This window comes from Entelurus aequoreus, linkage group LG01 (assembly GCF_033978785.1).
Source record: "Entelurus aequoreus isolate RoL-2023_Sb linkage group LG01, RoL_Eaeq_v1.1, whole genome shotgun sequence".
NCBI classification, from domain to species: domain Eukaryota; kingdom Metazoa; phylum Chordata; class Actinopteri; order Syngnathiformes; family Syngnathidae; genus Entelurus; species Entelurus aequoreus.
The window spans coordinates 4488367-4503778 of record NC_084731.1 but is presented as its reverse complement, the minus strand read 5'-3'; the positions used below and the strand labels follow the sequence as shown (position 1 = coordinate 4503778).

Genomic DNA, 15412 nt, shown 5'->3' with positions numbered 1-15412 from the left:
GTTACATTAATATCATTTACATATTGTAAAGTTAGGAGTATAACTTTTCAAAATACTTATAGACGCCAATATCCGTAAGGAAAAATTTGAACACCGTGAGTGCACACACTTTGTGTATGTGCGTGTGAGTGTACCTTCTCTCTGGTGGCACAGCTCGTGATAGTGCTGTCTCAGTTTGGTGACCAGCTGAGCTCTCTGAAGTTCCACCTCAGGGTGGGGGGGCAAGTGGTTGGCAGGAGGATGCTCACGGATCACAGCGTTGGTCTGGATGTCCAGATCCCAGTAGATACTGTCCAATAAAAACAAATCCGGGATGGGAGGATTAATCCCATACCTGTATAAGTAAAAAACAGCATCATGTCTTACATCGCTGGCTTGTAAGGAGCAGGGGCGGGGCTCGGTGTTGCCGACGTGGCCGATGGGGTTTGTTTATCATCAGGGGCGGTGCTCCAGGGTTTGACTCCCGGGGTGCTGGGAGAAATGGGTGTGGTAGGCTCAACCTGTAAAAACAAACATATTTGTAGAGGACTCATATTCCCACAATGCCATTTCAATTTACCATCCCCTCTTTTATCTTTCACCTTGGCCCGTTTCACACTGTTAGGTGCCCCAGCCTGCTCATCGGAGCTCCGCCTCTTCCTCTGGCCATTACCTAAGTTACTGTCTCCGCCCTCTGCAGACGCCGCATTCAGGCCTAAGGGGTCAGACTGCAAGCACACGAGCCATAAGAAGCGACAATCTTCAGTTAAATATAATAGAGGGTTTCCCCTCTCCAACTTACAATGACATCATGCTGACCCAGCACTGGCACCTCCCACAAGCTCTGATTGGTAAACCTGTTGAAATAATATGGTCGGTTTTCCCGCCGTGACCAGCACTTGGACCAGCCAGCTTGAATGAGCTCATCTGTAGGTGAGACAAGTGGGACACTCAGACAAATAGGTGAAAGACAGAGAGGTGGAAGATGATAGACAGATGTACCTGGCAGCTCAGGTGGTTTTGAGGTGGTGGGAGAAAGGGGCGGTCCTTGCGAGGAGGCGGAGACAGTGGGAGAATGCACTATGGCCGCCTCCCCCTTCACCGTTCCTTGGCTGTCATTGGACATCTCAACTGCTTGTCAGAATGACATGGATCTGCCAGGAAGACACTTCAGTAAAAACATTGTATCAACGAGGGGTTTATTGAAATTGATAGATGTAAAATAAGTCAAGGTTCAAGTTTTTATTCGTCACATCCAGAGTACACCACAGTGAAATGCTTTTTTCCATGCTCTTCAGATATTGCGTACAGTGTGTTCCAAACACTAGTTGCTGAATCTAATACACTAAATACAAAAATTTGAATAGCTCTGATGTACATTAATTACAAGACAATAAGTTGCACAATAAGTCCCAGTAGTTATGGTAGAAGTATCAGTACAAGTAAAAGTACAGTAGTCACATACAGTGCCAGTGCAATGTCAAATAGTATAACAGTATACACAGTATATACAGTATAGGACGTAATAAATATTAAGGTGTCTACAGTTCTTTTGGCAGTCGTTTTAGTGTTTGTTTTCTCAAATGACAATTGAATGATTCAAAGATTTGATGGTACCTACTTATATGTGAACTACTAGCCCAGTAATCATAAACACTTATCGTGAGCTGAGTGTAGTGTGAGATCAACAAATTCCAAAAAACGTACATAGCATTTTGTGTAGACTTGTCAGCATGGAAGGAATAGGCAAATAGTGTAAATGAAGACCTGCGTTCAAACAATGTTATTGAATTAGCATTCGATTGACTAAAAATAGTCAGAGACCAGTAATAATAGTGTATTGAATAGACCATTGTAACCGTAAGTTGAAATGCTATGTGTGTTGGCTTCATCAAGGCAGTAAAACTGAGATCTGCGCTAAGCCAGTCACAACAAGCGGCGGACAGCGGCTCCAAGCGCTATCCACAGTGGACAAACACTCACAATGGCTCCGTGAAAGCTCAGAGGTGGTCATTTCAAACGCCGAGTGAATACATTCGATCAATCTTGCTTGTTTTCCTTCTCGGCTCCAGAAATGAGCGCCATGGTTACACGCATGCGCAGGGCAGAAGCCCTAAACAAACACGGAGGAGGAGGCGAAGGAGGGAAAGGGGGGAGGACAACAAAAGGCTGCGACTGGAGCTCCCGATTTCTGCCGGGAGAGACGGAATCATTGGCAGTCGAAACCAGCCCCCAGCAGAGCCGAAAGAGACAAACGTGACTTTAAAGCACTAAGTGGGAGTCGTGCAACGTTTAAGTGCAGTCATTAACTGCCATCTTGTACGGCCGGAGCTGCTTTTTAGGCGCCACTTCATAGACAAGATGGCGGACACGCCCCTGCCACAGCGCTGTGCGTCCCGCGTACGATTTCAAGTCCTTGCGACAAACTCAGGCATCCCACGAGCCATATGTGTGGTTCAGTTTAAAGCTGGAACCTTCCGCCGCGTTTCTGTTCTGTTAGAGCTGTTCTACTGGTCCGCCTTCCCTTACCTGGACTGTTTGAAATGCAGAGAGTAGCGAGCTCTGCCTGTTCGTTTCGGGTCCTCCGCTCCGCTCCCTCCCCGCCTGCGCAGACATCTTTACAGGGCTAGCAAAGAGCGACTGCGCAGGCGCAAAGTCTGACCCACTTCCTGTTCTAATATGTCACGTTGGCGTCGCCATATTGGGCAGGTCTGGACTTGATGATGACTTTAGAATTAATACGTTAAGAATCACAGCACCCACAATTATATCGTTTATTTCTATAGTATATTTCGTCAATTTTATTGAGATATACTGAAATATAAAATGCACCAAGTATTTTGCATGATTCATTTATATTTGCATTTCCAGACAGATAGTAGAGTACATTTACATATTTTCATTAATTTATTACAATGAGAGCTATTCGGCTTGTAAACGTTAAGTTTTTATAGCTGACATAAATAAAGACTTCAAATAAGTCAACTAATTAACACAAACTAGTTGATTAGTGACACTGTTAATTTCTAAAATGTTTTCTCAAAAATAAGTGAAATTAGTATAAAAAGTCCAAAATAGGATATGAGGTCAGGAGGTTGAATGATTATAGGTCAAACGTTGCAGAGCTCTGCTGCTGGAGCACCAGGTCGACGGCAGCTTCCACATCTTCCACCACGAAGCTCGGCTCCATTAGGTCCGCTTCCATAACGGTGTCCCTGTGACCGTAAAAGTTGGACTGGCCATCATCGTACCTTTCCTGGCCGGGCGCAGACGACCGAGCTGGGCTATAGACACCTGTGCACACCTGTGGACAAGAACCTCGTCAGCACTTGATTCCGTCACAAGGACATGTCGTGTCTCCACTTACTAGTATGGAGCGACACTGAGCAGCCGCGAGCGCTAGGTCCTCCTCCACGGCCGTCGTCACCTGACTTCCTGTGCTCTGAGCAAACATCCTGGCGGGAGGCATCATGGCCGCGTGCTGCTGAGCAAGGCACCGATTGTAAAGGTTGGCGCCGTAAACGTCTGTCATTAGGTTGTCACTGCAAGACACCCAGACAAGTCTACATGTGTTGGACTTTGTGTTTCACTGCAGTTCCCGTTTTGTCAACGCGTCATGACACCCTACCCAATGGCGTAAATGGTGGCCAGTTTGTGGTTCTGGTTTTGCAGTCTCAGTACGTGCTCGGCGTACTGATATGTTAGCAGACCGGGTTTACCCAGAAGCGCCTGGTACTGCAGCTCTCGTCCCGTCAGCTTTTTGTAGACAGACTCCAGACACAGCATGAACATTCCGTGACCGAACCTGTGGCAAGACAAGAAGTCAAAGCGGTCCATTATGATAACATTAGCTGGAACTGGACAGGCATGTATTACTCAATGACACTAATTACCGTGGAGATGGCGCCTCAGCCATCCACACCAGGTCCATGTTACATGCAAGCACCGGCAGCTGGGTCGACAGCTGTGTCTTGTAAGCGAAACCAGGACTTCCATTGGTCAGAAGGACGTCCACTAGCAGCTGCAGGTTGGTCTCCCATCGGACCGGCTCGCCAAACAGGACCACGGCTGCACAGCCACAGGATTTGTTTCCATATTTATTGCCTCATTGGCCACATGTAAACATCATCAATGTGTTTTTTACCTTCAATTTGAGGGAACTTCTGCAGAGGAGTGGCCTGAAACGCAAAACAAGTTTACTCTCTTGCAAAGATATAAACAACAGTCCATAGTCTTAATGTTTTCTGTATTGCAGGGGTCTGCAACCCAAAATGTTGAAAGAGCCAAATTGGACCAAAAAGACAAAAATAAAATCTGTGGTGCCGCAAAAAATTAAAAGCCTTAAATAAGTGTTATAATAAAGGCAACACATGATGTAAGTGTCTATTAGCCTACTATCAAAGGCTGACGCAACTCTCCGTTGACAGAAATGTATTTACATTTTTATTCAACACATTTTTGCAACATTTGAAATCATTAGTAAAATGGAGGCTTCTCACAAGATGATAACTTCTGGAAATTACTGGCTCAGAATGGCCAAAGGTATAGATGTGTGTGTCCATTTTTAAGGAAACGGCAGGCTGTCTTCCTCTAATGGATTTATTACAATCTTTGCAAGCTGGGTAACGTTTGCTGTGGTCTGGAACAACATGGCACACTATCAACTATCAGAAATGCAGGCAATATTACATACAGATGTGTCATGAGACATGCAAATATAAATTAAATACACAGTGGACATAAGTAAAGGAAATTAAATTAGCTCAAATATATCTACAAACGAGGCATAATGACGCAATATGTACATACAGCTAGCCTAATAGCATGTTAGCATTGATTAGCTTGCAGTCATGCAGTGACCAAATATGCCTGATTAGCACTCCAGCAAATCAATAAAATCAACAAAGCTCACCTTTGTGCATTCACGCACAGCATAAAACTTTTGGTGGACAAAATGAGACAAAGAAGGAGTGGCATAAAACACGTCTTTCTGTCGCAGCATCGGAGAAAGTTGTACATGTAAAAAAACTACGATGAGTTTAAGGAACGCTGAAATTAGTAGGACAAACGGTGCTTGCCAAATACTCTCATCAGTGAGCATGTTTAATATAAACAGTGGGATTTCTAACAATTAGGAATGTTTGTGTCCTGTTTGTTTTCCTACAGAAAATATACTAAAACAAAAAATATATATATCTTTTAATCTTTTTCCATTTTCACACATCTCTGGAAGAGGTCCAGGGAGCCACTAGGGCGGCGCTAAAGATGCGGCTCTAGAGCCGCGGGTTACTGACCCCCGCTTCATTGTAACAGAGAGAGACTGAGTGTATACAAAGTAACATTAATAAATAGTGCTGGCTAAATCCGGGCTTTATAGAGAGTTTAGTACTTTATTCAACTTGAATTAGATGCGTGTTTTGTACTAAAATGAACTAATACAACACTATAGCGCAAAATAACAAATGTAACAATCAAATCATATTTTTTTTTGTAAAATGTATGTACGACTGATTACAAGCCCAGTACTGGTAACCCAGGGTGCCTCTGTGGACAATACCAAAATGGGGTTATCAGTGACCGCGCAGGAATGGGCTTGGAATAAGTTTGTGGGGCCGGTCCTGCCCTGCTTCAAAAAGGCCACCATATCAAGGACTATATACTTATAGATTCTAATACTAATATGTTCCCCACTGTATCTACAGCGACCATGTTTATAGCTTGTACTCAGTGCCTTTCTTTCACATTTAATTACAGTTTAAAGTTTGTTGCACATGCAGTTAAAGCTATGGAGCAGACATACGGAGGGTGTGGGTCTCCGGTTGTGGTCCACCATGTCCAACAGGGGGTGATGTTCTCTAAGCTGCTCAATGCTGATGACCTTCTTGAAACCCAAACTGAGCTTAGGTCAGGACAAAAACACCAACGTATAACACCTTCAACAAGTCAAACATTAAGGATACGTGCTGGCGATGTCTACAACAGGTCCTTGTCCCGAGACCAGGACACATTTATCATGGAAGCTCCTCAACATTTCCAAGGGACTGTAGGACAGAACTACCTGTTCTGGGGCAATCTAAAGAGAGACATAGAGAGTGGTCACATGGTGTCACTCTTTGTCCAATCACGAACCAGAAAAAACAGTCATCCAATGAATCCTAGTGTAAGTGTCCCACCTGAACGTCCAGCAGGCGAGACAGCTGATGCGCCTTGTGTTGTCTCTGACAGCTTCCTGCATTGGTGACGAACACTACGGGAAACAGGAAGTTGTTGTTCTGGTCCAGAAGTTTCCTGAAGGCCCGTCTCGCTGCGGGGATGAGAGAACCTCCACGGACCAGAACGCCATCCACATCAAAGAGGAGTCCCGCCCGCTGGACATTGTAGAGCAGGGATGTCAAACTCGTTTTCATTGAGGGCCACATCGCAGTTATGGCTGCCATCAGAGGGCCGTTTGTAACAGCGAATAATGTACAAATTTGCCTCTGGATTTTGCTTTTAACTACTGTATCTAAACTGTTTTAAGTAAACTGTCGATTTTACAGTAAAAACTTTACATTTACAAAATTTTACTGTAAAATATAGTGGTTTTTTTCTCCATTTTTTACAACATTTTACGGTAAATGGAAAAATAGTACCACTGTTTTTTGGGGGGGGTTTCACGGAAAAATCTGGCAGATTAGTTGCCAGAATTTTTGTGTTAAATTTACATTGGTTTTTACAACATTATATTGTTAATGGCAAAACAGTACAAGTTCTTTTTTTATTCTGGCAATTTAGCTGCCAGTTTTTCTACCGTAAAAACAAATGTACCGTTTACGGTAATACACCGTTAAAAACAACAATCGTAGATTCTACAGTCAAAAATTGGCAGCTCAGTCAACAACATTTTTATGCAAAAAACAGTAGTAGTTGTTTTCAATTTACAGTAATATGCTCTAAAGAACAACGTAAAATTTATTGTCATTTGTATTAATTGGATGGGTAGTTTGCTGTAAAGTTAAGTATTTTTATTTAGACAAAAACATGTTCGTAAAGTATGATAATATACTGTAATATTTGTTGCAATATTGGATACTGTTAAAGTTTAAAAGGTATGCACTTTCAAGCAGTACATATATTTTGTCTGTCAAAATGAAAACAATCCATTACATTTAGTGAGAAAATATGAAGTACTTTATTGACACACTTCCAGGTGTTTGCGGGCCAGATAAAATTATGTCGCGGGCCAGATCTGGCCCCCGGGCCTTGAGTTTGACACATGTGTTGTAGAGTGAGGACATGATGAGCACCAGACAGTGAACATTATTCATTAATCATGAAGTGTACAAAAATATGCACTTGGAAGTTACAAGCAGCCTTACAGCAGACCTGCCCAGTTGGCTTCTGTCTTCAAATCAAACTTTTCATAAAAAAAATAAATAAATGCTGATCTCATAAAAAACATGAAGAGGAGTAAAGGATGGACATGAAAATTACAAGCATCCTTTCCGTCTCAGCTTCTGTCTTTTAATCAAATTTGTAATTTGAAAAATGCTCAACTAATAACATAAAGGACAGGGATGGACATGAAAGTCACAATCATCCCAGCAGACCCGTCTAGTCAGAGTTGGCTTCTGTCTTCCAATCAAACTTTTCATTTGAAGAAAATGCTCATCTCTTGGAAACATGAAGGGTGAGGATTAACATTGAAGTCAGATGCATCCTTATAGCAGACCTGTTTATTCTGCTTCGGTCTCCAAATTATACCTTTCATTTAAAAAAGCTCATCTCCTGAAAACATGATGGGTAGAAAAAGATGAGCATGGATGTCACTTGCAGCAGACCCGTCTAGTCGGCTTCTGTCTTCAAATCAAACGTTTTATCTAAAAAAAAATGCTCAACTAATGACAACATGAAGGAAAAAGATCGACATGAAAATCACAAGAATGCCAGCAGACCCGTCTTTTGTCTTTAAATAACATTTTTAATTAGAAAAATTAAGTGGAGAATATGATGCACATGGAATGATGCTTTCAGCATACCCATCTAGTAAGAAGTGTTTCTCCCTCTACGCGACCTCGAGCAGCGGCTTTAAATCCCACTAAAGGTGCCTCAAACACTGACATGAGCTATTTGTTTACATGTGAGGGCCCCCAAGAGGCCCCCAGGTTAAATGCTGCTTAGGGCCCCAAGACATCCAGAACCACTTGTCTTAAAATTCAACCTTTCAGGACTCATTATATATGTATATATTATATAAAAATATAATATCATATAATATATCAATATATCGTATACTGTATATATAATATGTAAATATTACATATATGTTATATTTTATATTGCTACTACGGTACATTTTTAGTCTACTTTATACCTGCATAATCCTTTCCATCCTTACACTTTCCATCCTTAGTAACTGAGCTACTGTGTGGAACCATTTCCCTTGTGGATCATTAAAGTTTGTCTAAGTCTAAGTCTAAGTCTAATTAGTGCGTTAACATCCATGAGATAAAAAGATGAAAGTACAACCAACATGACAAACACTGACCTGTCTGCTGGCGGCACAGCGAGATGAGGACCTGAGCCCCTGCTGCAGACGTGCACACCACATGACATCTGGCTGTCACAATGGCTGCGTGCTGCTCTTATGACAGCTGGAGTGTGACAACATTTGTGGGCGGAGCTTCGAGCGCTTGACCGGTACACGGACGCATGGAAGACGTTGGTATGTTGACGTTCCCGGCCAATTAGCGAGTGGCGAGCAATAGCCACTGGCAAACTATCAAGGGATAGGTCCTGCCCAATGACAGGTGTGTTTCCGTCTGCAGGTCAGTGAGGCCATGCCAGTTAGCAACATGCTATCCCGACTTAGACACAACTTGCAGTCATGAATAACTGTTTTTCATTCTGGCCATCGGCTAACACGAGCTAACGGAAACACAACGTAAAGTCCAAACCGGACTAACAATGCGGCCACCGTGTTTCCAAAGTGTGCTGCCTGACATTCTTAGCGGCGCATCACACAGACACACACTTGTGTGCTGATTAAATACGGCTGAGGGCACTTTGCGCTCACATGAGGTCACATGCGGCGTTCGGCCACTCGTCACATGCTGCAGACTGCTGCAAACAATCAACCAATCAGCTCCCACATTGAAGACACATGATGCACATGCACAGCAAAGAACTTTAGCGTGGACCCAAAACCACACAGAACGATGCCTGGCTGCTCTGTGCTTACTAACACTGAAACTACGCCATGTCTCCCCATCCCTGTGGTAACCACATTTGCATGTGTGATACCCTATATTGCCAAAAGTATTTGGCCACCTGCCTTGACTCACATATGTACTTGAAGATCGATCCCATTCCTAACCCACAGGGTTCAATATGATGTGGGTCCACCTTTTGCAGTTATTACAGCTTCAACTCTTCTGAGAAGGCTGTCCACAAGGTTGCAGAGTGTGTTTATAGGAATTTTCCACCATTCTTCCAAAAGCGCATTAGTGAGGTCACACACTGATGTTGGTCGAGAAGGCCTGGCTCTCAGTCTCCGTTCTAATTCCCGGGGGATCCTGAGGCGTTCTCAGGCCAGCTGGAACACATAGTCCACCAAACGTGTCCTGGGTCTTCCCCATAGCCTCCTACCGGCCGGACAAGCCCCAAACACCTCTCCGGTGAGGCGTCCGGTGGGCATCCTGATCAAATGCCCGAACCACCTCACCTGGCTCCTCTCAATGTGGAAGAGCAGCTGAGCTCCTGTGGAATGACAGAGCTTCCCACCCTATCTCTAAGGGAGAGCCCCGCCGCCCGATGGAGGGACCGCCTTTACCCGTCATCTTTTCCTTTCGGTCAAATCTCAAAGCTTTTTAGTTAATTTGACACAAATCAACTATCAAAAGGAAACTTGACGTGTGTAAAATCATATTTGAGTGAATAATGACAGGTTGCTCATTGTTTGTATGTTCATACAAACCCCATGATGTTTGTATATTGAGACTACATTTTGTATACTTTACATCACGCTCTGAAGACTGCAGCATTACTCTATGATGTATTTGTTTCGCCTCATCTGTGTATTTATTTTTTTGATTGATTGAAACTTTTATTAGTAGATTGCACAGTACAGTACATATTCCGTACAATTGACCACTAAATGGTAACACCCGAATAAGTTTTTCAACTTGTTTAAGTCCACGTTAATCAATTCATGGTCACCTAATAACCTCTCCACGCAGGATTGGGAGGGGCGGGGGGGGCAGAGCAGAAAAGAGACGGCAGATCAACTGGTCTAAAATGTGGGTCTATTTAAAGGCTGGGTATACAAATGAGTTTTAAGATGGGACTTAAAGGCCTACTGAAATGAAATGTTTTTATTTAAACAGGGATAGCAGATCCATTCTATATGTCATACTTGATCATTTCGCGATATTGCCATATTTTTGCTGAAAGGATTTAGTAGAGAACATCGACGATAAAGTTCGCAACTTTTGGTCGCTGATAAAAAAAGCCTTGCCTGTACCGGAAGTAGCGTGACGTCGCAGGTTGAAAGGCTCCTCACATTTCCCCATTGTTTACACCAGCAGCGAGAGCGATTCGGACCGAGAAAGCGACGATTACCCCATTAATTTGAGCGAGGATAAAAGATTCGTGGATGAGGAACGTGAGAGTGAAGGACTAGAGTGCAGTGCAGGACGTATCTTTTTTCGCTCTGACCGTAACTTAGGTAAAAGGGCTCATTGGATTCCACACTTTCTCCTTTTTCTATTGTGGATCACGTATTTGTATTTTAAACCACCTCGGATACTATATCCTCTTGAAAATGAGAGTCGAGAACGCGAAATGGACATTCACAGTGACTTTTATCTCCACGACAATACATCGGTGAAGCACTTTAGCTACGGAGCTAACGGGATAGCATCGTGCTTAAATGCAGATAGTAACAAAATAAATAAGCCCCTGACTGGAAGGATAGACAGAAGATCAACAATACTACTATCAGGATACACCGAACCAAACACTGGACCTGTAACTACACGGTTAATGCTGTGCCGCCTGTCGAAGCCTAGCAATGCTGTTGCTAACGACGCCATTGAAGCTAACTTAGCTACGGGACCTCATCAGAGCTATGCTAAAAACATTAGCGCTCCACCTACGCCAGACCTCATCTGCTCATCAACACCCATGCTCACCTGCTTTCCAGCGATCGACGGCGCGACTAAGGACTTCACCCGATCATCGATGCGGTCGGTGGCTAGCGTCGGATAGCGCGTCTGCTATCCAAGTCAAAGTCCTCCTGGTTGTGTTGCTGCAGCCAGCCGCTAATACACCGATCCCACCTACAGCTTTCTTCTTTGCAGTCTCCATTGTTCATTAAACAAATTGCAAAAGATTCACCAACACAGATGTCCAGAATACTGTGGAATTTTGCGATGAAAACAGAGCTGTTTGTATTGGGATACAATGTGTCCGAATACTTCCGTTTCAACCATCGACGTCACGCACAAACGTCATCATACATAGACGTTTTCAACCGGAAGTTTCCCGGGAAATTTTAAATTGCACTTTATAAGTTAACCCGGCCGTATTGGCATTTGTTGCAATGTTAAGATTTCATCATTGATATATAAACTATCCGACTGCATGGTCGGTAGTAGTGGGTTTCAGTAGGCCTTTAAATGCTTCTACTGAGGTAGCATCTCTAACTGTTACCGGGAGGGCATTCCAGAGTACTGGTGCCTAAATAGAAAACGCTCTAAAGCCTGCAGACTTTTTTTGGGCTCTGGGAATCATTAATAAGCCGGAGTTCTTTGAACGCAGATTTCTAGCCGGTATGGTACAATACAATCAGCAAGATAGGATGGAGCTAGACCGTGTAAAATTTTATACGTAAGTAGTAAAACCTTAAAGTCGCATCTTAAGTGCACAGGAAGCCAGTGCAGGTGAGCCAATATAGGCATAATATGATCAAACTTTCTTGTTCTTGTCAAAAGTCTAGCAGCCACATTTTGTACCAACTGTAATCTTTTAATGCTAAACATAGGGAGGCCCGAAATTAATACTTGACAGTAATCGAGACGAGACGTAACGAATGCATGAATAATGATCTCAGTGTCGGTGGTGGACAAAATGCAACACATTTTAGCGATATTACGGAGATGACAGAAGGCGTTTTAGTAACACTCTTAATATCCCGGGCGCGGCGCCGCTGCTGCCCACTGCTCCCCAAGGGGATGGGTCAAATGCAGAGGACAAATTTCACCACATCTAGTGTGTGTGTGACAATCATTGGTACTTTAATCTTAATCTTAATGTGACTCAAATGAGAGAGTTGGGTCGAAGATAATACCCAGATTCTTTACCGAGTCGCTTGGTGTAATTGTTTGGTTGTCAAATGTTAAGGTGGTTTTATTAAATTGGTGCTGGTGTCTAACAGGACTGATAATCAGCATTTACGTTTTCTTAGCGTTGAGTTGCAAAAAGTTGCTGGACATCCTTTGTTTAATTTCATTTAGACACTCCTCCAGGTGATACAATCTGGCGTGTTGGTCAGCTTTAGGGGCATGTAGAGTTGGTTGTCATCAGCAGAACAGTGAAAGCTAACACCATATTTGTGTATGATGTCACTTAGCGGTAGCATGTAGATGCTGAAGAGTGCAGGGCCAAGAACCGAACCCTGGGGAATTCCACACGTTACCTTAACATACTCCGAGGTCACATTGTTATGGGAAAGTAGTAGTACTAGCAACTAGATGAAATCAAACCAATTAGAATGTGCTGTTCAGTATCGTGGCCATTGGTTGGCTCAGCCGCAGGCAGCATTTCTATATTGGATTAAAGGCATGTAAAGTTCACTAAAGTGTATTATTTAATGTGTAGAGGGCCCTCACAATGTTAGAAATGTATTTAGAAAAACAGGTTTTTAAGCTATAGCTTTGAAAATATTTGATTTCTAATTAATGATTCCTACTTTGGGGAAATGTGGTCACATCGGTCAGGCCTGGAATTAAATAACAGGGATAAACGACGGAGGACTGTACCTGGCTTTTAGCGCTGGAATTGCCATGGAAAACCTGATGTAACATTTTGCAAAAATGGTAATAAGCCACTGAATAAATACAAATTTACCTCGCCACTTTCCATTAAGTACATTTTTCATGATAAAATTACAAAATGCTTCACGTTTTTTAAAATCTAACTTGCAATTGATTTGATATATGAATTGTGCTTTAAAACTTTTGTGGAAAATTGTTCAATCAATTATAATTTTTGTTTAGAGCAAAATAGCCGATGCAACGTAATTAAAACATAAATTTGCAAACCTTCCTGACATGTCTCCGACCAGGAATCAAACATAGTAGGACCAGCACTCACGCTGGTTACGTTTGCTGTAAGATTTTACATAAAGCGCCCTGTCAAACATTGAACATGCACTTTCTCACAGCGCATAATCTGCGGATAAGGAGGGGCGGCCCTGTTTAAGAGGGCATAAGTGTTTGTGTGTGAGAAAGCTGTGTGGAGATTACAAAGACTCTAATTGCATATATCAGTGGTGTCCAAACCACGGCCCACGGACCAAGTGTGGCTCGTCAGCGTCTTCAATTTGACCCACGAGACGTCATGAGTTCAATTAAGCATTGCATGGGTGTGCTTTCAAATCCTAAATACGAGGCGGTTTCTGAATGCTGCAGATTTGTTGCCATCTTGTAGAGCAGGGGTCACCAACCTTTTTGAAACCAAGGGCTACTTCTTGGGTACTGATTAATGCGAAGGGCTACCAGTTAGATACACACTTAAATAAATTGCCAGAAGTAGCCAATTTGCTCAATTGACCTTTAACGCTGTTATTATTAATAATTAATGATATTTATCTTTGTGGAAACACTGATCATCTTAATGATTTCTCACAATAAATATATATAGAAACAGATAAATATCAATATGCAACACTTTATTTTTATATTTTCTCTAAGTGCACATTTTTCAAATTGAACATTTTCAAATGATCACTTCTAAGACAGTCTTGTGAAATCACAATATCCCATTTTAACTAGCTAGCCACTAACATTTTTTAACAAATCATGAATTACTTTGCACCATGTTTGTACAAATAATAACTCATGTAAAATACAAAAGTAAACTCTCTAATTTTTAAATCATGTCACACTTTGAACTGGACACCAAATCTGTTATCTGTTTCTTTGTCAGTTAGTGGGAAGCCTGGCATTGCATGCTGTTAACTAGTGTGTTGTACTCTGGTGTGTAACTTGACACTGCAACTCTGAGTGAGTCTTGCAGATGTGCATCAGTGAGGCGTGTTCTGTGTTTGTTCTTGATGAAGTTCATGTCAGAAAAGGCTGATTCACAAAGATAAGATTTTTCCTCATTTTTTGCGGAACCTTCTTAATCTTTTGGACATATTTTCACAGCAATCTGGCCTTAAGCTTAATTATGATAAATGTAAAATGTTAAGGATCGGAAATCTAAAGGGAACGTCCTTTCGAATGGAATGCAAAATGCCTGTTTTGTGGACAGATGGACCAGTTAACATACTTGGTGTTGTTGTCCCAGAAAATCTGGAAGATCTACGCTCAGTAAATTATGATAATCGACTAAGAAAGCTGGACAAAATTATGCAATTATGGAAAGGGAAACCCCTAAACCTCTAATAAGAAATTCTAGTTGGCAAAAAGGAACTAAAATAAATAGAAAAATATATAATTTTTATTTAATAAATAAATCTTTGAAGGCTGCCTCATACAACACAAATGGAAAATGGGAGGACTTTTTTGACTGCCCGTTGCCATGGGATGCCATATTCAAACTAATCTATAAAACCACTATCGATGTGCAAAATCGTTATTTTCAAATTAAAATTATTTATAACTTCTTACCCACAGGGAAAATGTTAAAATTATGGAATATGACAGAGTCAGATGATTGCCAATTTTGTTGTCAGGAGCCTGAATCCACCCTGCATTTGTTTTGGTATTGTCATATTGTGTCTTTGTTTTGGGTGGAAGTTGAAAAAATGTGTTTAAGGATTGGTTTGTTTATGAAGCTTAATGTGGTTTCTGTTATTTTAGGAGAGTTCATTGACAATCATGATTTAGTCAATTTAATTATAGTACTCGGTAAAATGTTTATTTTTAAGGCCAAAAACAGATATTCACTTAGTATTACTTTCTTTAAAACATTTATTCAGTATTTTCTAACTTTAGAAAGTTACATGGTTGAAAACGATAATGATGCCAAAAAACATTAAAAAAAAGATGAGAAGTCCTCAAAGGCTTATTTTGAAAGTATAATTATGTTTATAGATTATATGATATCTGTTGTTGTGTTCCCTAATTTGAGTGACCTGGACATAATCTGGAATGTACATAAATGCTTATTTTGAAAATGTAATTTTGTTTATAAATTATATGCAATCTGTTGTGTTCCCTAATTTTTT

The 15412-nt window shown here is 41.7% G+C and overlaps 2 protein-coding genes across 5 annotated transcripts in view; both read right to left on the bottom strand.

Annotated features, from left to right (window-relative positions):
- LOC133647170 (mRNA (2'-O-methyladenosine-N(6)-)-methyltransferase-like) overlaps positions 1 to 2637 on the bottom strand; it is a 33907-nt gene extending 31270 nt beyond the window's left edge. For 2 of the 4 annotated variants that reach the window (XM_062043318.1, XM_062043315.1), the window contains exons 1-5: positions 2509 to 2637; positions 982 to 1133; positions 782 to 906; positions 367 to 707; positions 135 to 289 (exon numbers count right to left, since the gene is read on the bottom strand). In XM_062043318.1, coding sequence (XP_061899302.1) covers positions 135 to 289; positions 367 to 707; positions 782 to 906; positions 982 to 1105 — 745 coding nt within the window. In that variant the 5' untranslated portion in view covers positions 1106 to 1133; positions 2509 to 2637. The other 2 variants (XM_062043319.1, XM_062043317.1) reach the window with 2 other exon arrangements.
- Positions 2638 to 2779: 142 nt separating this feature from the next.
- On the bottom strand, positions 2780 to 8749 carry LOC133647213 (haloacid dehalogenase-like hydrolase domain-containing 5). The gene is made up of 9 exons (XM_062043320.1): positions 8507 to 8749; positions 6153 to 6347; positions 5940 to 6052; positions 5780 to 5873; positions 4124 to 4157; positions 3873 to 4047; positions 3608 to 3784; positions 3347 to 3521; positions 2780 to 3283 (listed from the first exon to the last, which is right to left on the bottom strand). Exons 1-9 carry the CDS (start codon positions 8567 to 8569, stop codon positions 3083 to 3085), a joined length of 1227 nt encoding a protein of 408 aa, XP_061899304.1. The 5' UTR covers positions 8570 to 8749; the 3' UTR covers positions 2780 to 3082.
- Positions 8750 to 15412: the final 6663 nt, after the last annotated feature.